At 48.1% G+C, this 17,971-nt stretch overlaps 1 protein-coding gene across 2 annotated transcripts in view; it reads right to left on the bottom strand.

Moving 5' to 3' along the window:
• The window catches only part of SCNN1B (sodium channel epithelial 1 subunit beta), a 67,987-nt gene that overhangs the window by 19,026 nt on the left and 30,990 nt on the right, over window positions 1-17,971 (bottom strand). For both annotated transcript variants that reach the window (XM_029049743.1, XM_029049752.1), the window contains 5 exons: window positions 16,575-16,863; window positions 15,073-15,263; window positions 6,042-6,145; window positions 2,789-2,952; window positions 1,228-1,335 (listed from right to left, as the gene is read on the bottom strand). In XM_029049743.1, the coding sequence (XP_028905576.1) occupies window positions 1,228-1,335; window positions 2,789-2,952; window positions 6,042-6,145; window positions 15,073-15,263; window positions 16,575-16,863 (856 nt within the window). The remainder of the gene's footprint in view (window positions 1-1,227; window positions 1,336-2,788; window positions 2,953-6,041; window positions 6,146-15,072; window positions 15,264-16,574; window positions 16,864-17,971) is intronic.

The raw sequence follows: 17,971 nt of genomic DNA, 5'->3' as shown, positions 1-17,971 counted from the left end.
GGGACAGGGACTGTGTCCAACCCAATTAACTTGTACCTAACCCAGCGTTTAGTACAGTGCCTGGCACGTAGTAAGCGCTTAACAGAAAACAAAGTTATCATTAGTAGAAGTCTAAAGGGGAAGAACGGGGATGATATGATATTATGATAGGTGTTCCTATATGCTAGGAAGAAGGCAGGTACTGAATGTCCCCCCCAGCTGTATGATTCCCTAGGAGCCAGTGAGGTGAATTTGGAGGGGAAGATGATTAGGGAGATCTTCTCACCTCCCATGGCTACGTATTCAGATCCTGTTCCATGATAAGCCAGGGGAAGAAGTGGGGCCTAGAAGCCTCTCCATTCTCTGTCTGCTGGTGCCCCGGTCCTCCCAAGCCTCTATTGGTTTAGGTGCTCAGGACACTGCTGTGAATCCTGGAGGTCCCCCAATCAGCACTGAGAAGTAGCATGACCTAGTGGATAAGGTTTGGGCCTGGGAGTCTGGGGACCCGGGTTCTGCCACTTGCCCGCTGTGGAACCTCCAGAAAATCCCTTCACCTTTATGGCCCTCAGTTTCCTCATCTGTAAAATGATAACTGTATTTGTTAAGCACTTACTATGTGCCAAGCTAGGGTAGATACTAGATAATCTGGTTGGACACAGTCCCTGCCCCACATGGGGCTCACACTCCAAGGGAGAGGGAGACTTGATAATGGGGATTCGATACCTGTCCTCCCTTTTAGACTGTGAGCCTCAAGTGGGATAGGGACTGTGTCTGACCTGATTATCTTGTATCTACAGAACAGTGCTCTGCACATAGTAAGCGCTTAACAAATACCAACATTATTATTAAGAGCCCGTGGTTGGTGCATAGTAAGTGCTTAACAGATATCACTTCCCGATGGTGACGTTCATGTTTGAGACAACAGATTGGACAGGGAGGGAAGGCTTGGGTGAATTGGGGGCGTGGGGAAATAGGAGCTGAGAGGAGCATCACAGGAACAGCCAAGCTATTCTCCGACTGATGACATTTCTGGACTCTCTGACATGATATTTCTGGTACTTTTTCTTACCACCTGTGAGAGACTTATTTGTAACCCCCCAATTCACGATGGAATCAATACTTTTCTCCCTAATCGTAAAGCGAAGTGAATAATCAAAAGCCATCCAAATCTAATCTTTTGGGAGACTCGCTGTATCAAATCTTGAGCGATACGTTCCAGGGTAATAAATGCAATCAAGTCTTTTTTACCTGTATGGAGTAGGAGGTGTTATATTCGCTGTAGAGATTCAGGACAGGGACATCAGATCCGTTGACAGTGCAGTGACTGTAGGGTTCTCCTATCCGTTCCAGCTTATCCTGCAAAAAAACAGGGTTATGGTCTTGCAATTCCTCCTGGCTCCCAAGAGAATCAAAAGTCCCCGTTGGACTTCTCCTCCGAGGCAGGCTGGCGGACAAACAGGAGGGGTTAATCGGCAAGCAAACGTGGTTGGTCAGCGTCTTCTCCCCACCAGGTGGCACACAGATAGTAAAATTAATAAAACTGGGGTTCTTCCTCACTCGCTCGGGATAAAATGTCCCTCCTTCCAGGCGAGCTGGCCAATGGTTCTGGGGGAGGCTGTTTTAAAGTATCCTGCAGCAATGCAGGAAGGGGAGCGAATGCTCCCCTTAGGAAGCAGGATTCCTGGGGTCACCCCTGCTTGGGGGGGTCTGATCCCCCCCCCCAAATCAGAGGCTGGCACACCCAGTCCTTTCTATGGACCAAAGGTGCCAGAGCCCAAGATAGGTGGGCAAAAGCCTACACCCTGGGGGCAGAGAAGCAGTTTGGTCTAGTGGCAAGAGCACGGGCTTAGGAATCAGAGGTTGCGAGTTCTAATCCTGCTCTGCCACGTGTCTGCTGCGTGACCTTGGGCAAGTCACTTCACTTCTCTAGGCCTCAGTTACCTCATCTGTAAAATGGGCATTGAGACTGTGAGCCCCATGTACTCACAATCCAACCTGATTGCTTTGTATCTACCCTGGAGCTTAGAAGAGTGCTTGGCACATAATAAGCGCTTAGCAAATACCATAATAATAATTATTATTATTGTTAGAAAGAGAGACCTCTTCCTGTTATCTCCTTTTGTCTATACCCGGCATTTCTCTCTTCAGAACCCTCTGCTAAATGGGATGAAGAAGAGTCTGTGTGGAGAGGGAAGCGAGCTCGTTGTGGGCAGGGAATGTGTCTGTTTATTGTTATATTGTACTCTCCCAAGCACTTAGTACATTGCTATGCACACAGTAAGCACTCAATAAATAGTGACTGACAATGAATGAGTGCTTTGGGGGGGCAGGGGCTCCCAGCCCCACAGCACTCAAGCTCATATCTATAATTTATTTATTTATATTTATGTCCGTATCCCGGCCCTAAACTTTGAGCTTGTTGTGGGCAGGGAATGTGTCTGTTTATTGTTCTGTTGTGCTCTCCCAAGTGCTTAGTACAGGTAAGCACTCAATAAATACTGACATACTACAAATACTGACTGACTGACTGACTTATTCTCCTGAGCCGAAGGGAGAGCGGCCTCTTCAAGGAACAGAAAATAAAGGGAGAGACAGAAATCAAGCGAAAGTTCGCAGAGAGCAGATGCAAGCGGCTTTACGGAAAGCATTTGGGCAGATAAGTCCTCCGCAAACAAGGCTTCGCCTCTGAGCCGGAGTCCCGCCGGCCGGCTTCGGATCCAGCCGGTTTGGGCTGGCAGCCGGCCCATCAGTTAGCGCCGGGCTTTCTTCCCGGGTCGCTCCGTTGAGCCGGAGGGCGGCCCTCACGTACCACTAGCACCCCGATGGAGGTCTCCGTGCCCGCCATGGCGTAGATGCCCTCGTCCCGGAGGAAGGGGAAGCTCCGCTGCTCGTGCAGCATGAGCCGGGCCCCGGCCGTGGACGTCAGGTAGGGGATGTAGTCTTCTTGGCTGATGTCCAGGATTAACTTCAGGCCTGGTGGGGGGAAATTAACCCCGGCATTAGTGAGGAGACGGGCAAAGTCATCTTCAGCAGCGCACGCATAGCTCCGCTAGTGCTCGCCTTCTCACTGTACCTCCATCTCGCCTATCTCACCACCAACCCCTCCCCGCCATCCTGCCTCTGGCCTGGAACACCCTCGCTCTTCAGATCTTACAGACAATTACTCTCTCCCCATTCAAAGCCCGACTGAAGGCCCATCTCCTCCGAGAGGCCTTCCCCGACTAAGTCCTCCTTCCCTCTACTCCCGCTCCCTTCTGCGCCACTCTGACTTGGTCTCTTTATTCATCCCCACTCCCAGCCCCATGGCTCTTATGTAAATAGCTGTAATTTATTTATGTACTTTAATATCTGTCTCCCCCTGTATCCTGTAAGTTCATTGTGGGCAGGGAATCTGCCTGTTAATTGTTCTATTGTACTCTCCCAAGCGTTTAGTACAGTGGTCTGCACGCAGGATGCTCTCAATAAATACGACTGACTGACTGATTCATGAAAAGAGCACTGGGCCAGGTTTTTATCCTTTCTGTACTTTCTTCACATCTGCAGAATCCACCTAAACTGCCATCATACTGGTCTAAACCCTAGACCTCTGCCTTACCTTTCCCCTCACAGACCTCTATACCTCTAGTCTGCCCCCGTCTAATGCATACTTCACTCTGTTGCCCGGTTCACAGAGAAGCAAATTTGCCAGTGGCGAGAGCACGGGCCTGGGAGTTAGAGAACCTGAGTTCTAATCCTGGCTCCCCCACTTATCTCCTGTGTGACCTTGGACAAATACTCAACTTCTCTGGGCCTCATTTCCTCAGTTGTAAAATGGGGATGAAATATCCATCCTCTCTCTCTCTCTCTCTCTCTCTCTCTCTCTTAGACCGTGAACCCGGCTTGGGACAGAGACCGTGTCTGAGATGATTGTCGCATGCCTACCCCAGTGCTTAGCCCAGGACTGGGCACCTAGTAAGTGCTTAAGAGATACCACAGTTCTTATCATTTGGCCTGTCTGAAAGGGGAGATCAGGAGCCTTGGGAACTAGTCAACACCTGTTGCAAAGTACCTGTGGCCTGATCTGCTGTCGCTGAAGGGATGGAGCAGTGGCCTAGTAGAAAGATCACAGGTCCGGGAGTCAGAGGACCTGGGTTCTAATCTCGGCTTCACCACCTGCCTCCTATGTGACCTTGGGCAAGCAACCTCACTTCTCTGTGCCTCAGTTCCCTCATCTGCAAAATGGGGATTCAATACCTGTTCTCCCTTCTACTCAGATGGTATGTCCCATGTGGACCTGATTACCTCCTATCTACTCCAGTGCTTAGTGCAGTGGTTGGAACATACCTTAACAAATATCACACTATTGTTACGAAGCCAACTTCTCTGGGTGGGCCCAGCAGCGGCCATTACTAGGGCAGCTGGCTCATAACCTTTTTTAAAAAAAAATGGCACTTGTTAAGTGCTTACTATGTGCCAAGCACTGTTCGGAGCACTGGGGTAGATACAAGGTAATCAGGTTGGACACAGTCCCTGTCCCACATGGGGCTCCCAGTCTCAATCCCCATTTTATAGATGAGGTAACCGAGGCCCAGAGAAGTCAATGACTTGCCCAAGATCACGCAGCAGAGCCGGGATTAGAACCAAGGTTCTTTTGACTTCCAGGCCCGTGCTTTATCTACTAGGCCATGCACAGGACTGACGGCTTCACCCGGCCAGGCCAGGCCTGGTCTGAAGAACAGCAGCCTCTCGAAGGCTGAGGCAGTCGAGGCAGGGCTAGACTGTACAAACTCGTGCACATCCTACACCCTCCCACTCCATCCCAGTCCACGTCGCGGAATGGTCTAGGTGGGGGTTTCTTCCTTCCCTAACCTGGTATAAAGTTTGGATGCCCACCGGTTCCCCTCTCCTGTAGGAAACAGGGCTCCGTACACTAATAATCATAACAATAATAACATTTATTAAGCACCTTTATTCGGTATTCATTAAGTGCTTACTATGTATTAAACACTTTTCTAAGCGCTGGGGTAGATTTAAGTGTTTAGTACAGTGCCCAGCACTTAGTAAAGTGCCTGGCACATAATAAGTGCTTAGCAAATACCATAATTATTAGATTATTATTATTTGAATTGTCAGACAAAGTCTATGTCCCACATGAGAAGCAACATGATCTAGTAGAGAGAGCATGGGCCTGGGAGTCAGAAGGTCCTGGGTTCTAATCCCGGCTCTGCGGCTCTGCCTTTAGTCTGCTGCGTGGCCGTGGGCAAGTCATTTAACTTCTCTGGTGTTCTGTTACCTCGTCTGTAAAATGGGGATTAATACTGTGAGCCCCATGAGGGACAGGGACTGTGTCCAACCTGACTACCTTGCATCTTCCCAGTGCTTAGTACAGTGCCTGCTACATACTAAAGTGCTTTAGAAATACCAAAATAAAATGGGGCTCACCATCTAAGTAGGAGGGAGAACAGGAGAACTGAGGCCCAGAGAAGTTAAGTGACTCGCCTAAGGTCGTACAGCAAGCATCTGGCAGAGCTTGGATTAGAACCCAGGCCCTCTGACTCCCAGGTCCATGCTCTTTCCACTAGGCCAAGCTGCTTCTCACTTGGCACTTAAGGTGTGCCAACACTGGGGCTTAGTTTACAGTAATTTGCACACACAGGTGTTCGATAAATGATAAAAACTAATGAATGATACACAACAATGCACAAGCGTGTGCATCGTCTCCACTCCCGCCGCCCCCGGCCCAGCATAATGAGGCTGAGAAACAGACTCCAGGGTTTTGCCTCCTTGTGCAGCACTCTAGCTGGGCTGTCTGTCTTAAAGACCTTCCCCACTTGAGCAAACTGGAAAGGAAGAGCCTTCAGCCCACCTCCCTTGTCCGTTCCCCCCTAACATTTCTTCTTTCCTCTTTAGACTGGCGATTTCCCCATCGCAAACCCCATCGATAGTTTGGTTTCTGCTCCTACTGATGGGGAAGGCCGAGGCTTCACGCTATGACCTTGCCGCTTCTCCTTGAGAAAAATAATCTGGGATTCCTCCACACAAGTGACCGCTGGTCCTCTCTGGGTAGAGGCCGTGCGACTCACCAAATTCAGCCCCGGGATTGGAGGAAGGTAGGGCTTTCTCCTTCATGCCCCAGTTGAAGATGTAGCAGTTGCCATAATCGGGGTGAAATAGTGCAGTGAAATTCCTGAAAGAAAAAAGGACACTAACTGAGGTGTTCTGCTCAAGATGAAGAGGACTCGGGGCTCAGGAAGCCTGTGCCACAGATGGCTTCAGGTAGTTTAGGGAAGACCAAGTAGGTGCTTAGAAGCTGATTAATCAATGAGAAGCAGAATGGCCTAGTGGCAAGAACATGGGCTTGGGAGTCAGAGGTCGTGGGTTCTAATTCTGCCTCCACCATTTGTCTGCTATGTGACCTTAAGCAAGTCACTTAACTTCCCTGTGCCTCAGTTACTTCATCTGTAAAATGGGGATTAAAACTGTGAGCCCCACGTGGGACAACCTGATTCCCCTGTGTCTACCTCAGTGCTTAGAACAGTGCTTGGAACATGGTAAGCACTTAACAAATACCATGATAATTATTATTATTAATCTCTTTGAATACCTGATTTCCATCACTGAGTTTGTTTGGATGGGACTTACGTTTTGCAGAACACTATACTATGCATTTGAGAGTGTAATACGAAAAAGGAGGTGTAGATGATCCCTGCCCACAAGGATCTTATAGAGTAGAGGGGGAAACAGACATAATAATAATAATAATAGTACTTGTTAAGCACTTACTGTCAAGCACTATTCTAAGCACTGGGGTAGATATGTTGGGCAGGTCGGCCATGGTCCCTGTCCCACAAAGGGCTCACACTCTTAATCCCCATTTTACAGATGAAGCGTACATTTTACAAGAAAAATGAAGTGACTTGTCCAAGGTCACACAGCAGATGGGTAGCGGAGCTGGGATAAGAACCCACGGCTTCTGACTCCGAGGCCAACGCTCTATCCACTAAGCCACAGTGCTTCTCATTCATTAAAATCAATTACAGAGGGATGTGTACGTAAGGGCTGTGGGGCTGGGGGAGGGTGAATATCAAAATGTCTAAGGGGAACAGACCCAAGTAAATAGGTGATGCAGGAGGGAGGGCTAAGACAGGTGTGAGAGCTTAGTCAGGGAAGGGCTCTTGGAGGAGGCGTGATTTGAATAGGGCTTTGAAGATGGGGAGAGTGATGATCTGTCAAATATGAAGGGGGAGGGATTTTCAACCGGAGGCAGGATGTAGGCAAGGGGTCACGGTGAGTAATGAGAAGTGGCATGACCTAGTGGAAAGAACACAGGTCTGGGAGTCACAGGACTTGAGTTCTAATTCCTGGTCTGCCAATTACTTGCCATGTGCCCTTGGGCAAGTGACTTAACTTCTCTGGGTCTCAATTTCTTCTACTGTAAAATGGGGATTCAATATCTGTTCTCCTTCCTCCTTTGACAGTGAGCCCCATGGGGGACAGGGACTGTGTCCAAACTGATTACTGTGTACCTACCTCAGTGCTTAAAACAGTTCTTTACAAGAAATGAGCACTTAACACCATAATAGCAAAAATAAACGAAGATGAGATCGAGGTACAGTGAGAAGGTTGGTGATGGAGGGTGAAGTGTGCGGGTAGTAGGAGATCAACGAGGTAAGATAGGTAGGGAAGATGCAGGAGATCATTTAATTCAAGCCCCGGCCTTAAGGAACACCTGTGGCTAAATCATCCCAGAGAGATGGTTGTCCACATTTGCTTTATCAACCTTCCAAGAGGGAGATGCCTCAGTCTCCTTAGGTAACGCATTTCGGTGCTTCACAGCCACTAGAGCCAGAAAATCCTTAACAGTGTCCAAAATATCCTTCCTGCTGGAGTTTTAAACCCCTAGTGACTACAGCCTCAGGATCACCACGCCAGAGAGCAGAGAAAATAAATAGTTCCGATTGCATTTGTCAAGTGCTTATTGTGTGCCAGCTACTGAACTAAGCTCTAAGGGTAGGTACTAGTTAATCAGGTTGGACACAGTCTCTCTCCCACAAGGGGCTCACAGTTTTAATCCCCATTTTACAGATGAGGTAACTGAGGCCCAGAGAAGTGAAGTGACTCACCCAAGGTCCCACAGCAGACAAGTGGTGGAGCCAGGATAAGAATCCATGTCCTCTGACGTCCAGGCCCGTGCACTTTCCACTAGGTCAAGCTGCTTGTCTGCTACAAAACTCCCACCTCTTTCCTCAAGATTTAGTCTCCAACCGGTCCCTCTTCACACACCGACCCTCCGTGGCTCGTATTTTCTCTCCAGATGGACGCTGTCTCTGACTGCCATTGCTGACCCGGCCGAAAGCCGCTGGGCCCTGTGTGGGGAACGGGGCCGGACTGGAGAAGCAATATGGCACAGTGGATAGAGCACAGTCCTGGGAGTCAGAGGACCTGGGCTGTAATCCTGGCTCCACCGCTGCTGTGCGACCTTGAGCAAGTCACTTCAGCTGTCTAATCTGATTTACTTGTAGCTACTCCAGTGCTTGGAACAGCGTTTGGCCCATAGTAAGTGCTTAACGAATACCATAATCATTATTATTATAAGGGCAACAGGAGCATAAGGACTGGAGAGAGGGAATCCAAGCCAACGGAGTGACCCTTTAAGGGCTGATCTGGGGCCAATCAGTCTTCTCCCCTTCCACGAGGATAGAGCCTGGGAGTCGGAAGGACCTGAGTTCTAATCCCGGATCCTCCACTTGTCTGCTGCGTGACCTTGGGCAAGTCACTTCACTTCTCTGGATGCTCAGTTCCCTTTTCTGGAAAATGGAGATTAAGTTCCATGTGGGACAGGGACCGTGTTCAACCCGATTGGCTTGATCCAACCCAACACTTAGTACAGTGCCTGGGACATAGTAAGCACTTATCAAATGCTACTATTATTATCATCATCATGACTCATACTGGGCTTTCCTCATCAACCACCCCATGGGAACGGGGCTGAAGCTGGCAGAGAGAGAGAGAAAGAGAGAGAGAATGGGTGTGTGTGTATATGTTTGTGTATCAGCGGGCAGTCAAGTGGGGACCTGGAGAGAGGGCCGGTGAATTCCCACAGGACTCACTTGCCCGCTTGGCATGCAGTGCCCCTGCCCTGCCCTGGGGCCCCAGCCCAAAGTCCCTCTCGAAGGCTGGGATGTCAAGCATGAGGTCTCTGCACCTGGGGAACTGTGTGAGGTGGGAAAACAAACCAAGGCCCTGCTCTTGGTGGGGAAGACAAACTCTCTGGGCGTTCTGAGTCTCGCAGGTACACCTTGTTCCCAGCAGCACCCGGGACCATAGAGATAGGATTTTACAGGACAATCTAATTGAGAACAAACCCACACCACCTCCTGCCTGGAAGGAGCGGAGTTTACTGCCCTCGTGGGTAAATACAAACTATTTGTTTATTGATAATGTTCCATCTGGGAGCAAAGGCAGCCAAGGGAGGGTGCTCTCTCTGATCCGGCTGATGGCCTCGTGCCTTGAAGCCCGCGACAAAAAGCCACCGGAGGAGAAATCGGCACAGCTAGGAAGAAAACGCGCCTTCTCCTAGGTGGATTAACAAAATGTCCACGCAGGTGTTTGTTTAAGAACAGTTCTCTGGTTGCCCAAGACAATCAACAGAAATACTTCCGGGGAAGCGGGGCAGGTTGCGGGGTCTTGGAAGGTGAAATGCAGAAGCCCCCGAGTGGGCGGAGGGAAAGACAGAAAGGGAAATCCACACAAATCAGAGCCAAATCCCGAGTGGGGCACTTGTTGGCCACCAGAAACCTTTCCAGCATGAATCATCGATCTCTGCCTTCTGATGATATCCCTTCCTTCTTACTTTCTTTCCTTCCTTCCCTCCTTCCTTCATGTAAAGCTCAATTAAAAACTGGCCTCCTCCACGAAGCCAGTCCACGTTAGTTCCACCTGACTCCCGACATTCCAATCTCTCCAGTAACCTTCAGCTCTTAAGACGATCTTGGAACAAAATGTTCATGAGTTCCGTCATTGGTGAGCCAGTGTCATTTACGCGTGTGCATTTCCTTCACCTGTGTTTAGCTGCCGCTCCTTGCACTGATCCGTACTTAGGTTTGGCTTTTTGTATTGTATTTTCCCACTAGATTGTAGGTTTCTAGGAGCAGTGATGCTCCTTATTTCTTCTTCTTGAATGACCCACTCTTGGCTTAGACCTGTGCCCAGTTTCATCCGTCTAAATTCTTTAAATCTTGTCTCTTCTCCTGCCTTTAATAAAGCACTCAGCACAGAGTGCAGTAGAGCTCAATAAGTGGCAGTGACTGGCTGGGTTGCTGACTATTGTTGTTGTCCCTTCTGTCCCTTTCCAGTTGGGGAAGGAAATTAAAACAAGGAGTAGTGGAATCAATCAATCAATCAATCAATCAATGGTATTTATTGAGTGCTTACCATGTGCAGAACACTGTACTAAGGGCTTGGGGGAGTAAAATGCAAATGAGTTGGTAGATACTTTCCCTGCCCACTGTGAGCTTACAGTCCAGAGGGGGAGCGCATGGATCTGGGAGCCCAGCATCCTGGGTTATTATTACTGATACTGATAATAATGATAGTAATAATAATAGTGATAACATTTGTGGCATTTCTTAAGCATTTACTATTTGCCAAGCACTGTATTAAGTGCCGGCATTGATACAAGGTAATCGGGTCAGACACAGTTCCTGTGCCACATGGGGCACCCTGTCCATGTAGGAGGGAGAATAAGTTTTGAATCCCCATTTTACAGATGAGGAAACTGAGGCCAGAGAAGTTAAGTGACTTGCCCAAGCTCACACAGCAGGCAAGTGGCAGGGTTGGGATTAGAACCCAGGTCTTCTGCCTCCCAGGCCTGGGCTCTTTCTATTAGGCCACCCTCAGTTCTGCCGCTGGCCTGGTATGTGACCTTAGGTAAGTCACTTAAACTTTCTTTGCCTTTTTAGTTATCAGTAAGATCAAGCACTGATATTTTTTGAGCTCTTAGTGTGTCTAGACTTTAAGGTCGTCTCTAAACTGTAAGCTCGCAGTGGGTAGGGAATGTGTCTGTGGCTTTGTGGGAAAAGCATGGGCCTGGGAGACAGAGGACATTGATTCTAATCCTGGCTCCACCCCTTGTCTGCTGTGTGACCTGGGGCAAGTTACTTAACTTCTCTGTGTCTCAGTTTCCTCATCTGCAAAATGAGGATTGAATAATTATTCTCTCTCTCCCTTAGACTGAGCGCTCCATATGAGATTTGAACTGAAGCTGTCTGATAGTAATAATAATAATAATGTTGGTATTTGTTAAGCGCTTACTATGTGTAGAGCACTGTTCTAAGTGCTGGGGTAGATACAGGGTAATCAGGTTATCCCACGTGAGGCTCACAGTCTTCATCCCCATTTTACAGATGAGGTAACTGAGGCACAGAGAAATTAAGTGACTTGCCCACAGTCACACAGATGACGAGTGGCAGAGCCGGGATTCAAACCCATGACCTCTGACTCCCAAGCCCGTGCTCTTTCCACTGAGCTACCCTGCTTCTCTGTAGTACTGTAGATATAGTACTGTATCTACCCCAGCACAGGACCCATAGAAAGGACTTAATGCTTGGCACGTAATAAGTGTTTAACAAATACCATAAAACCAAGTACTGCACTGAGCACCGGTGTAGGTCGTGTATAATCAGGTAAGGGTCTGGGCCTTAACAGTGCTCAGTTCTATCAGCAGGGATCATGCTGCCAACTCTACTGCATTCGGGGTCACATTCTCTCCCAACGTTCAAGTTGGGTGGGAGGTGTGATGGGAAATCTGCCACTCCGCTGTTGGACTGGAAAAATCCAGCCGTCAAGATGAGGTGGCTGTTGGCGGGGTCGAAGGTCGGATTAACCTCCTCCGCCCAGCAGGCCGGCAGATTCCCAGGATGCCAGGCTACTGAGTGGCATTTCCAAGGGTTGGGCTTTGGGGAATTGGTGCCATATTGAGTGATGTCACTGAGGACTAGACTGAGAGGGTGGCCAGAGGTCCTGAGGTCCCAGCACCTTTTAGGAATAAGAGCCGAAGTAGAGTCTGCCCCTCAGACCCCAGGGAAAATGCCTTAAGGCTCCCCGGGAAAGTCTGACCTGGGCTAGGTGACCACACGGAGCCCTTCCCGACCCTTCTGAAATCTCACTTTCTTCCTGGAGGCCTTCCCCATTTCATCTCTTTGTTCGGTGAACTGTGAACAGTAGGCACTCAATAAATACTATTAACTGCTGGGGGGTTGCGATATCAGGACATCTCAGCACTTCTCCGGGGCTGGATTGGCCCAGGGAAAAGCCCTCGGTGCCCAGGCAATGGGTGTGTGGAGACGGGGCAGGGGTGGCAGCAGGGCTGGGGTCACGCAGTGCTTTCTTTGGCCAACCCTGGGCTCAGGATAGTTCCCCATTGGGATTCATTCATTCAATAAATTCATTCTTCAATTCATTTGTTCAATAAACAGACCCATTCCCTGCCCACAGTGAGCTTCCAGTCTAGAGGGGATGTCGTGGTGTTGGCGGCAGCAGTTCTGGAGTAATTTAGATGAAACCAGAGCCCCCCGGCCCCCCCACCAAGAATTCCCTTATCCCTTGAGGTCCTCTCTATTTCTTCCAACAGCTACCTCCACCACTGGACTCAGTGGATTGAAGCATCTTTCTCATAGCTGTACGGGCAGGGAACGAGTCTGCTAATTCTGTTGTGTTGTACTTTCCCGAGCGCTTAGAACAACGCTCTGCACGGAGTAAGCGCTCAATAAATGCCACTCGTTGGCCGATAGCCAAGTAGAATAGCCCCAGAACACAGATTCCAAAGAAATCTGAACAAGAAGGCAAAGGAGACAAATTATTATGTTGGGTCTATAATATTTGAGATCTGGGTCCGGGGCCCGGTGCTACTTTTCACAGAATCCCACCCCACTCAAGGGACGGTCCTTTCCCACCTTCAAAGCCCTCCAGGAAGCATTTCCCAACTAATTCCCACTTCCCTGGCCATGGCAAGACAACAGCTGCCTTTAGTCGGTAAGTTCCTTGCGGGCAGAATTCATGTCTACCAGTCCTATTCATTCATTCAGTTAAATTTATTGAGGACTTACTGTGTGCATAGCACTGTACTAAGTGCTTGGGACAGTACAACATAACAACAGACACATTCCTACCCACAACAAGCTCACAGTCTAGAGGGAGAGACAGGCATTAATATAAATAAGTAGATTAAATAAATCAATCAATCACAGAGTTGTACATAATATACGATGTATATATCTGTAATTTATTATATTGTATTATTCATTATATTATATTATATATATATACTATTATATATTGTATAATATAGTATACATACTATACTAGTATAGTATAGTAATAGTATATATACTATTATATACTATATATATATTGAATTAATTGAATTGAATTGTATTCGCTCAAGCTCTTAGGATACTGCTCTTCACCCCGTAAGCGCTCAATAGATATCTTTGATTGATTAACACTTGGGTGTATAGGCCAATTATTTATTCGTTTTTTGCTGGCTTCCATTTATAATGATGGTATCTCTATTCTCACGCTTGTTCCTACGGAAAGCAGGGTGTCTGCCTATTTCCCCCATTGAGCTGGGGCCATTTTTTAGTTTTACTGAAGGTCCTCAAGCACCTAGTACAGTGCTCTTCACACAGCAGGTGCTCAATAAATACTATTGATGACAATCCTGTGGGTTCTACCTTCACAACATTGCTAAAATCTGTGCTTTCCTCTCCATGCAAACTGCTACTATACTGATCCGTGCACTTATCCTTTCCCACCTGGATTACTGCATCAGCCTCTTCACTGACCTCCCTGCTTCCCGTCTTTCCCCATTCTAGTACATACTTCACTCTGCAGCCTGGGATCTTTTTTCTAAAAATCCTTAAGTTCATATCTCCCCACTCAGAAGATCTCCAATGGTTGCCCATCCATCTCTGCGTTAAACAGAAACTCCTTACCATTGAATTTAAAACACTCAATCACCTTGTCCCCTCCTATCTTACCTCGCTGATTTCCTATTACAACCTAGCATCCTTTACTTGGTTTCTCTAACACAAACCTCCTCAACGTATCTTGATCTCACCTAACTCACCACCGACTCCTTGCCCAAGTTCCTCTCTGACCTGGAACTCCCTCCCCCTTCATATTTGGCAGACCACTACTCACCTTACCTTCAAAGTCTTATATATTTTTAAATGGTATTTGTTAAGTGCTTACTCTGGGCCGGGCACTGTACTAAGTGCCGGGGTAGAGACAAGCTAATTAGGTTGGACACAGTCTATAGCCCACACAGGACTCACAATCAATCCCTACTTTCCAGATGAGGTAACTGAGGCACAGAGAAGTTCAGTGTCTTACCCAAGGATACCCAGCAGACAAGTGATGGATCTGGGATTAGAATCCAGGTCCTTCTGACTCCCGGGCCCATGCTCCATCCATTAGACCATAATTGTGGTATTTGTTAAGCACTTACTATGTGCCAAACACTTTTCTAAGCGCTGGGGTAAATACACGGTAATCAGGTTGTCCCATGTGCGGCTCACAGTCTTAATCCCCATTTTACAGATCAGGTAACTGAGGCACAGAGAAGTTATGCGACTTGCCCAAAGTCACACAGCTGACAAGTAGGGGAGCTGGGATTAGAACCGACCTCTGACTCCCAAGCTCGTGCTCTTTCCACTAAGCCACCCTCTCCCTTCTGTGTCACCCTCGCACTTGGATTTGTACTCTTTAAGCAATTGATATTCACTCCACCCTCAGCCCCACAGCACTTCTGGACAAATCCATAATTTGTTTATATTTATGTCTGCCTCCTTTTCTAGATTATAAACTCTGTATGGGCAGGGATGGCAGCTACCAACTCTGTTGTATTGTATTCTCCCGACAATTAGTATAGTGCTCTGCCCACAGTAAATGCTCAATAATTACCATTGATTGGTTGATGATGATGATATCAGTGAGAGCACTGACAAAAGGCCATCAGTATTACCTGGAACCATTAGATCTCACTTTCACCCTCTTTGGGTTTCCAGGAACAAACAGAGAAAACAGGGGGGAAGGAGAGGGAAATGTACAAACCTGAAATTGCAGGGCTCTGCCCCAAACAGGCATGCCAGAATCATCTTGTTTGCCTGGAAACCCATGTCAATCCTCTCCTGGAGGGGCACCTGAGAGAGAATGCTGGTAGAGTGAAGGATATACCACTCCGTCACTGCCTGGGTGGCGCTGGTGAAGTTGCGATAGGAACACTCGCTGCTGTTGTTTCTGCACTGCAGACACAGAGAGAATAGAATGAGGGGACAGACGATCGGCCAAGATTTTCCACCCATTCATTTAGCTCAGCAACATTTCACCCTTTCCTCGGTTCAGAGGTCCTGGATTAGGATTAGAACTCAAGTCTTCTGACTCACAGTACCGTGTTCTTTCTACTAGGCTACACTGCTCCGATCCGAGATAACTGGGCCAGACGCTGAGATACACATCCTTTTGAGCAAGCTTTCATATAGCCTCAACTTTAATATATTCCCCCTGTAGGAACCAACATTATGGCTTCCTTGCTGGCCTATCTCATATTATCCTGAGAGAGGGTTACTTCATCATATCCCCAGTGAGAAGGCTCAAGTCATATATGGACTATACCTAAGGTCAATGGGAAAACCTGGGGAGATAATTCAGGGATACTGACTTCCCAAATTCATCTCCCACTCCTAAACCAGGAGGGAGAAGGTGGGAAGAGTAGGTTCAGCTCCTCAGGAATTGGGGCAATTCCCTCTGGAAGGGATATCAGGATACTAGAGGAAAGCACAGCATGACCTAGTGGAAAGAGCACAGGTCTGGGAGTCAGAGGACCTTGGTTCTAATCCCAGCTCCACCACTTCCCTGCCGTGTGACTTTCGGAAAGTCATTTGATTTCTCTCTGCCTCAGTGGTCAGGGAATGTCTCTGTTATATTGTTATATTGAACTCTCAAGCACTTAGTACAGTGCTCTCCACAAAGTAAGTACTCAATAAATATGATTGACCGACTGTCTTCAACTGTAAAATGGGGATTCAAAACTGATTCTCCCACCTACTTAGACTTTGCACCCCATGTGGGACAGGGACTGTATCTGGTCTGATTGACTTGTCTCTTTTGTTACGGTATTCTTAAGCGCTTACTACGTGGCAGGCACCGTTCTAAGTGTTGAACAGTGTCCGGCACAGAGTATCTACTCCATTGCTTCGAATAGTGCTTGACACATAGGGAGTGCTTATTAAATACCAAAATTATTATTATTATTAATTCAGTCAATCACGTTTATTGAGCACTTACTGCGTGCAGAGCACTGTACTCAGCCCTTTTTATGCCAGTTCATAGCCCAGGCTGGGGAGGGGAAAACCCAAACTTGGTATAACAGAGAAGCTCATTTTTCATACCAATACAACTTTGCAAATAAATAGGAAAGTGACCAGCCTGCCTTCCGCTGGATATTCCTTTCCACTCTCCTGGCCCAATTTCATTCCTCCTCTGGGACCAAGGGGAGTTTGGAGAGTGAGGGAGGATGCTGGCTATGGGCAGAAAACCCCCAGCTGGCCACTTACCAGTTTCATGGCCACTTTGCACTTCTGGGCATTGCAGGTCTCATTTGAGGTTGGGTGGATGGACTCGGAGTTGTTGTGGCCGTCGCCGAAGATGTCCAGGATGACGGGTTTCTGGGGGTCTCGCTCGTCGATCACCACCAGGGGAGTGTGGTTCCAGATGGTGAGGTTCAGATTCTGAGTGTTGTTGGAGCTGCCCAGGCCGGCACCCGCCTCCGGTGTCAGGATCCTCTGCAGCGCCACCTCCATTAAATCATCCAGGTCTTTTAGCAGATGCTTCACTTTGGAGTACCTGTGGTCCAGATGGACAGGGCTTGTAAGGGTGGCCATGGCAACAGTAGGCCTTCCTCTTCCTGGCCTAGGGAGAGACTCTGTGGGAAGCCAGTCAATCGTATTTACTGAGCACTGACTGCGTGCTGAGCGCTGTTCTAAGCACTTGGGAGAGTACGATATAACAATAGAACAGACATATTCCCTGTCCACAGTGAGTTCACATGGGAATGGACCCCAGATCCCAGGTCAGATCAGCATTCCCAGGACTGCCATAGATCACTGGAAGAAGCAGCATGGCCTAGTGGAAAGTGCACGGGGCCGGGAGTCAGAGGACCTGGGTTCTAATCCCAGCTCTCTGCCACTTGTCTGCTGTGTGACCTTGGACAAATACTTAATTTCTCTGTGTTTGCTACCTCATCTGTAAAATGAGAATTAAGATTGAGCCCCACATGAGACATGGACTTTGTCCAACCTGATCAGCTTGTACCTATCCCAGCTCTTAGTACGGTGCCTGGCACCTAGTAAGTGCTTAGCAAATACTATTAAAAAATCAGTGGAATTCCTCAGAATCATTCTTTTTTGGCCCACAACTCGGTGGCTGGGTTTCATCCAGGCCAGTGTCTAGATCCGTGGGGCTAAATTCACTGTGGGCAGGGAATGGGTCTCTTGTACTGTACAGTAGAAGCAGCATGGCTTAGTGGAAAGAGCACAGGCTTGGGAGTCAGAGGTCATGGGTTCTAATCCCAGCTCTGCCACTTGTCTGCTGTGTGATCTTGGGCAAGCCGCTTAACTTTTCTGTGCTTTAGTTACCTCGTCTGTAAAATGGGGATTAAAACCGTGAGCCCCACGTGGGACAACCTGATGACCTCGTATCTACCCCAGTGCTTAGAACAGTGCTCGGCAATTATTATTATTACAGTATAGTACAGTGCTAGGTGCTTAGTACAGTGCTAAGCGCTTAGTACAGTGCTTTGCAAAAGTAGGCATACGATAAATACAATTGAAATACAATTGAATGAGTATTGTCGGGTGGTCCTCTCCCGAGCGCTTAGTTCAGGGCTCTGCAAACAGTAAGCGCTCAATAATTACGACCGATTGACCGATTGATCCCCAACACCGTCCCCCAA

Source organism: Ornithorhynchus anatinus, chromosome 2 (assembly GCF_004115215.2).
Source record: "Ornithorhynchus anatinus isolate Pmale09 chromosome 2, mOrnAna1.pri.v4, whole genome shotgun sequence".
In the NCBI taxonomy this organism is placed as follows: domain Eukaryota; kingdom Metazoa; phylum Chordata; class Mammalia; order Monotremata; family Ornithorhynchidae; genus Ornithorhynchus; species Ornithorhynchus anatinus.
The sequence above is the reverse complement of the archived record's forward strand: the minus strand, read 5'-3'. Positions and strand labels throughout refer to the sequence as shown.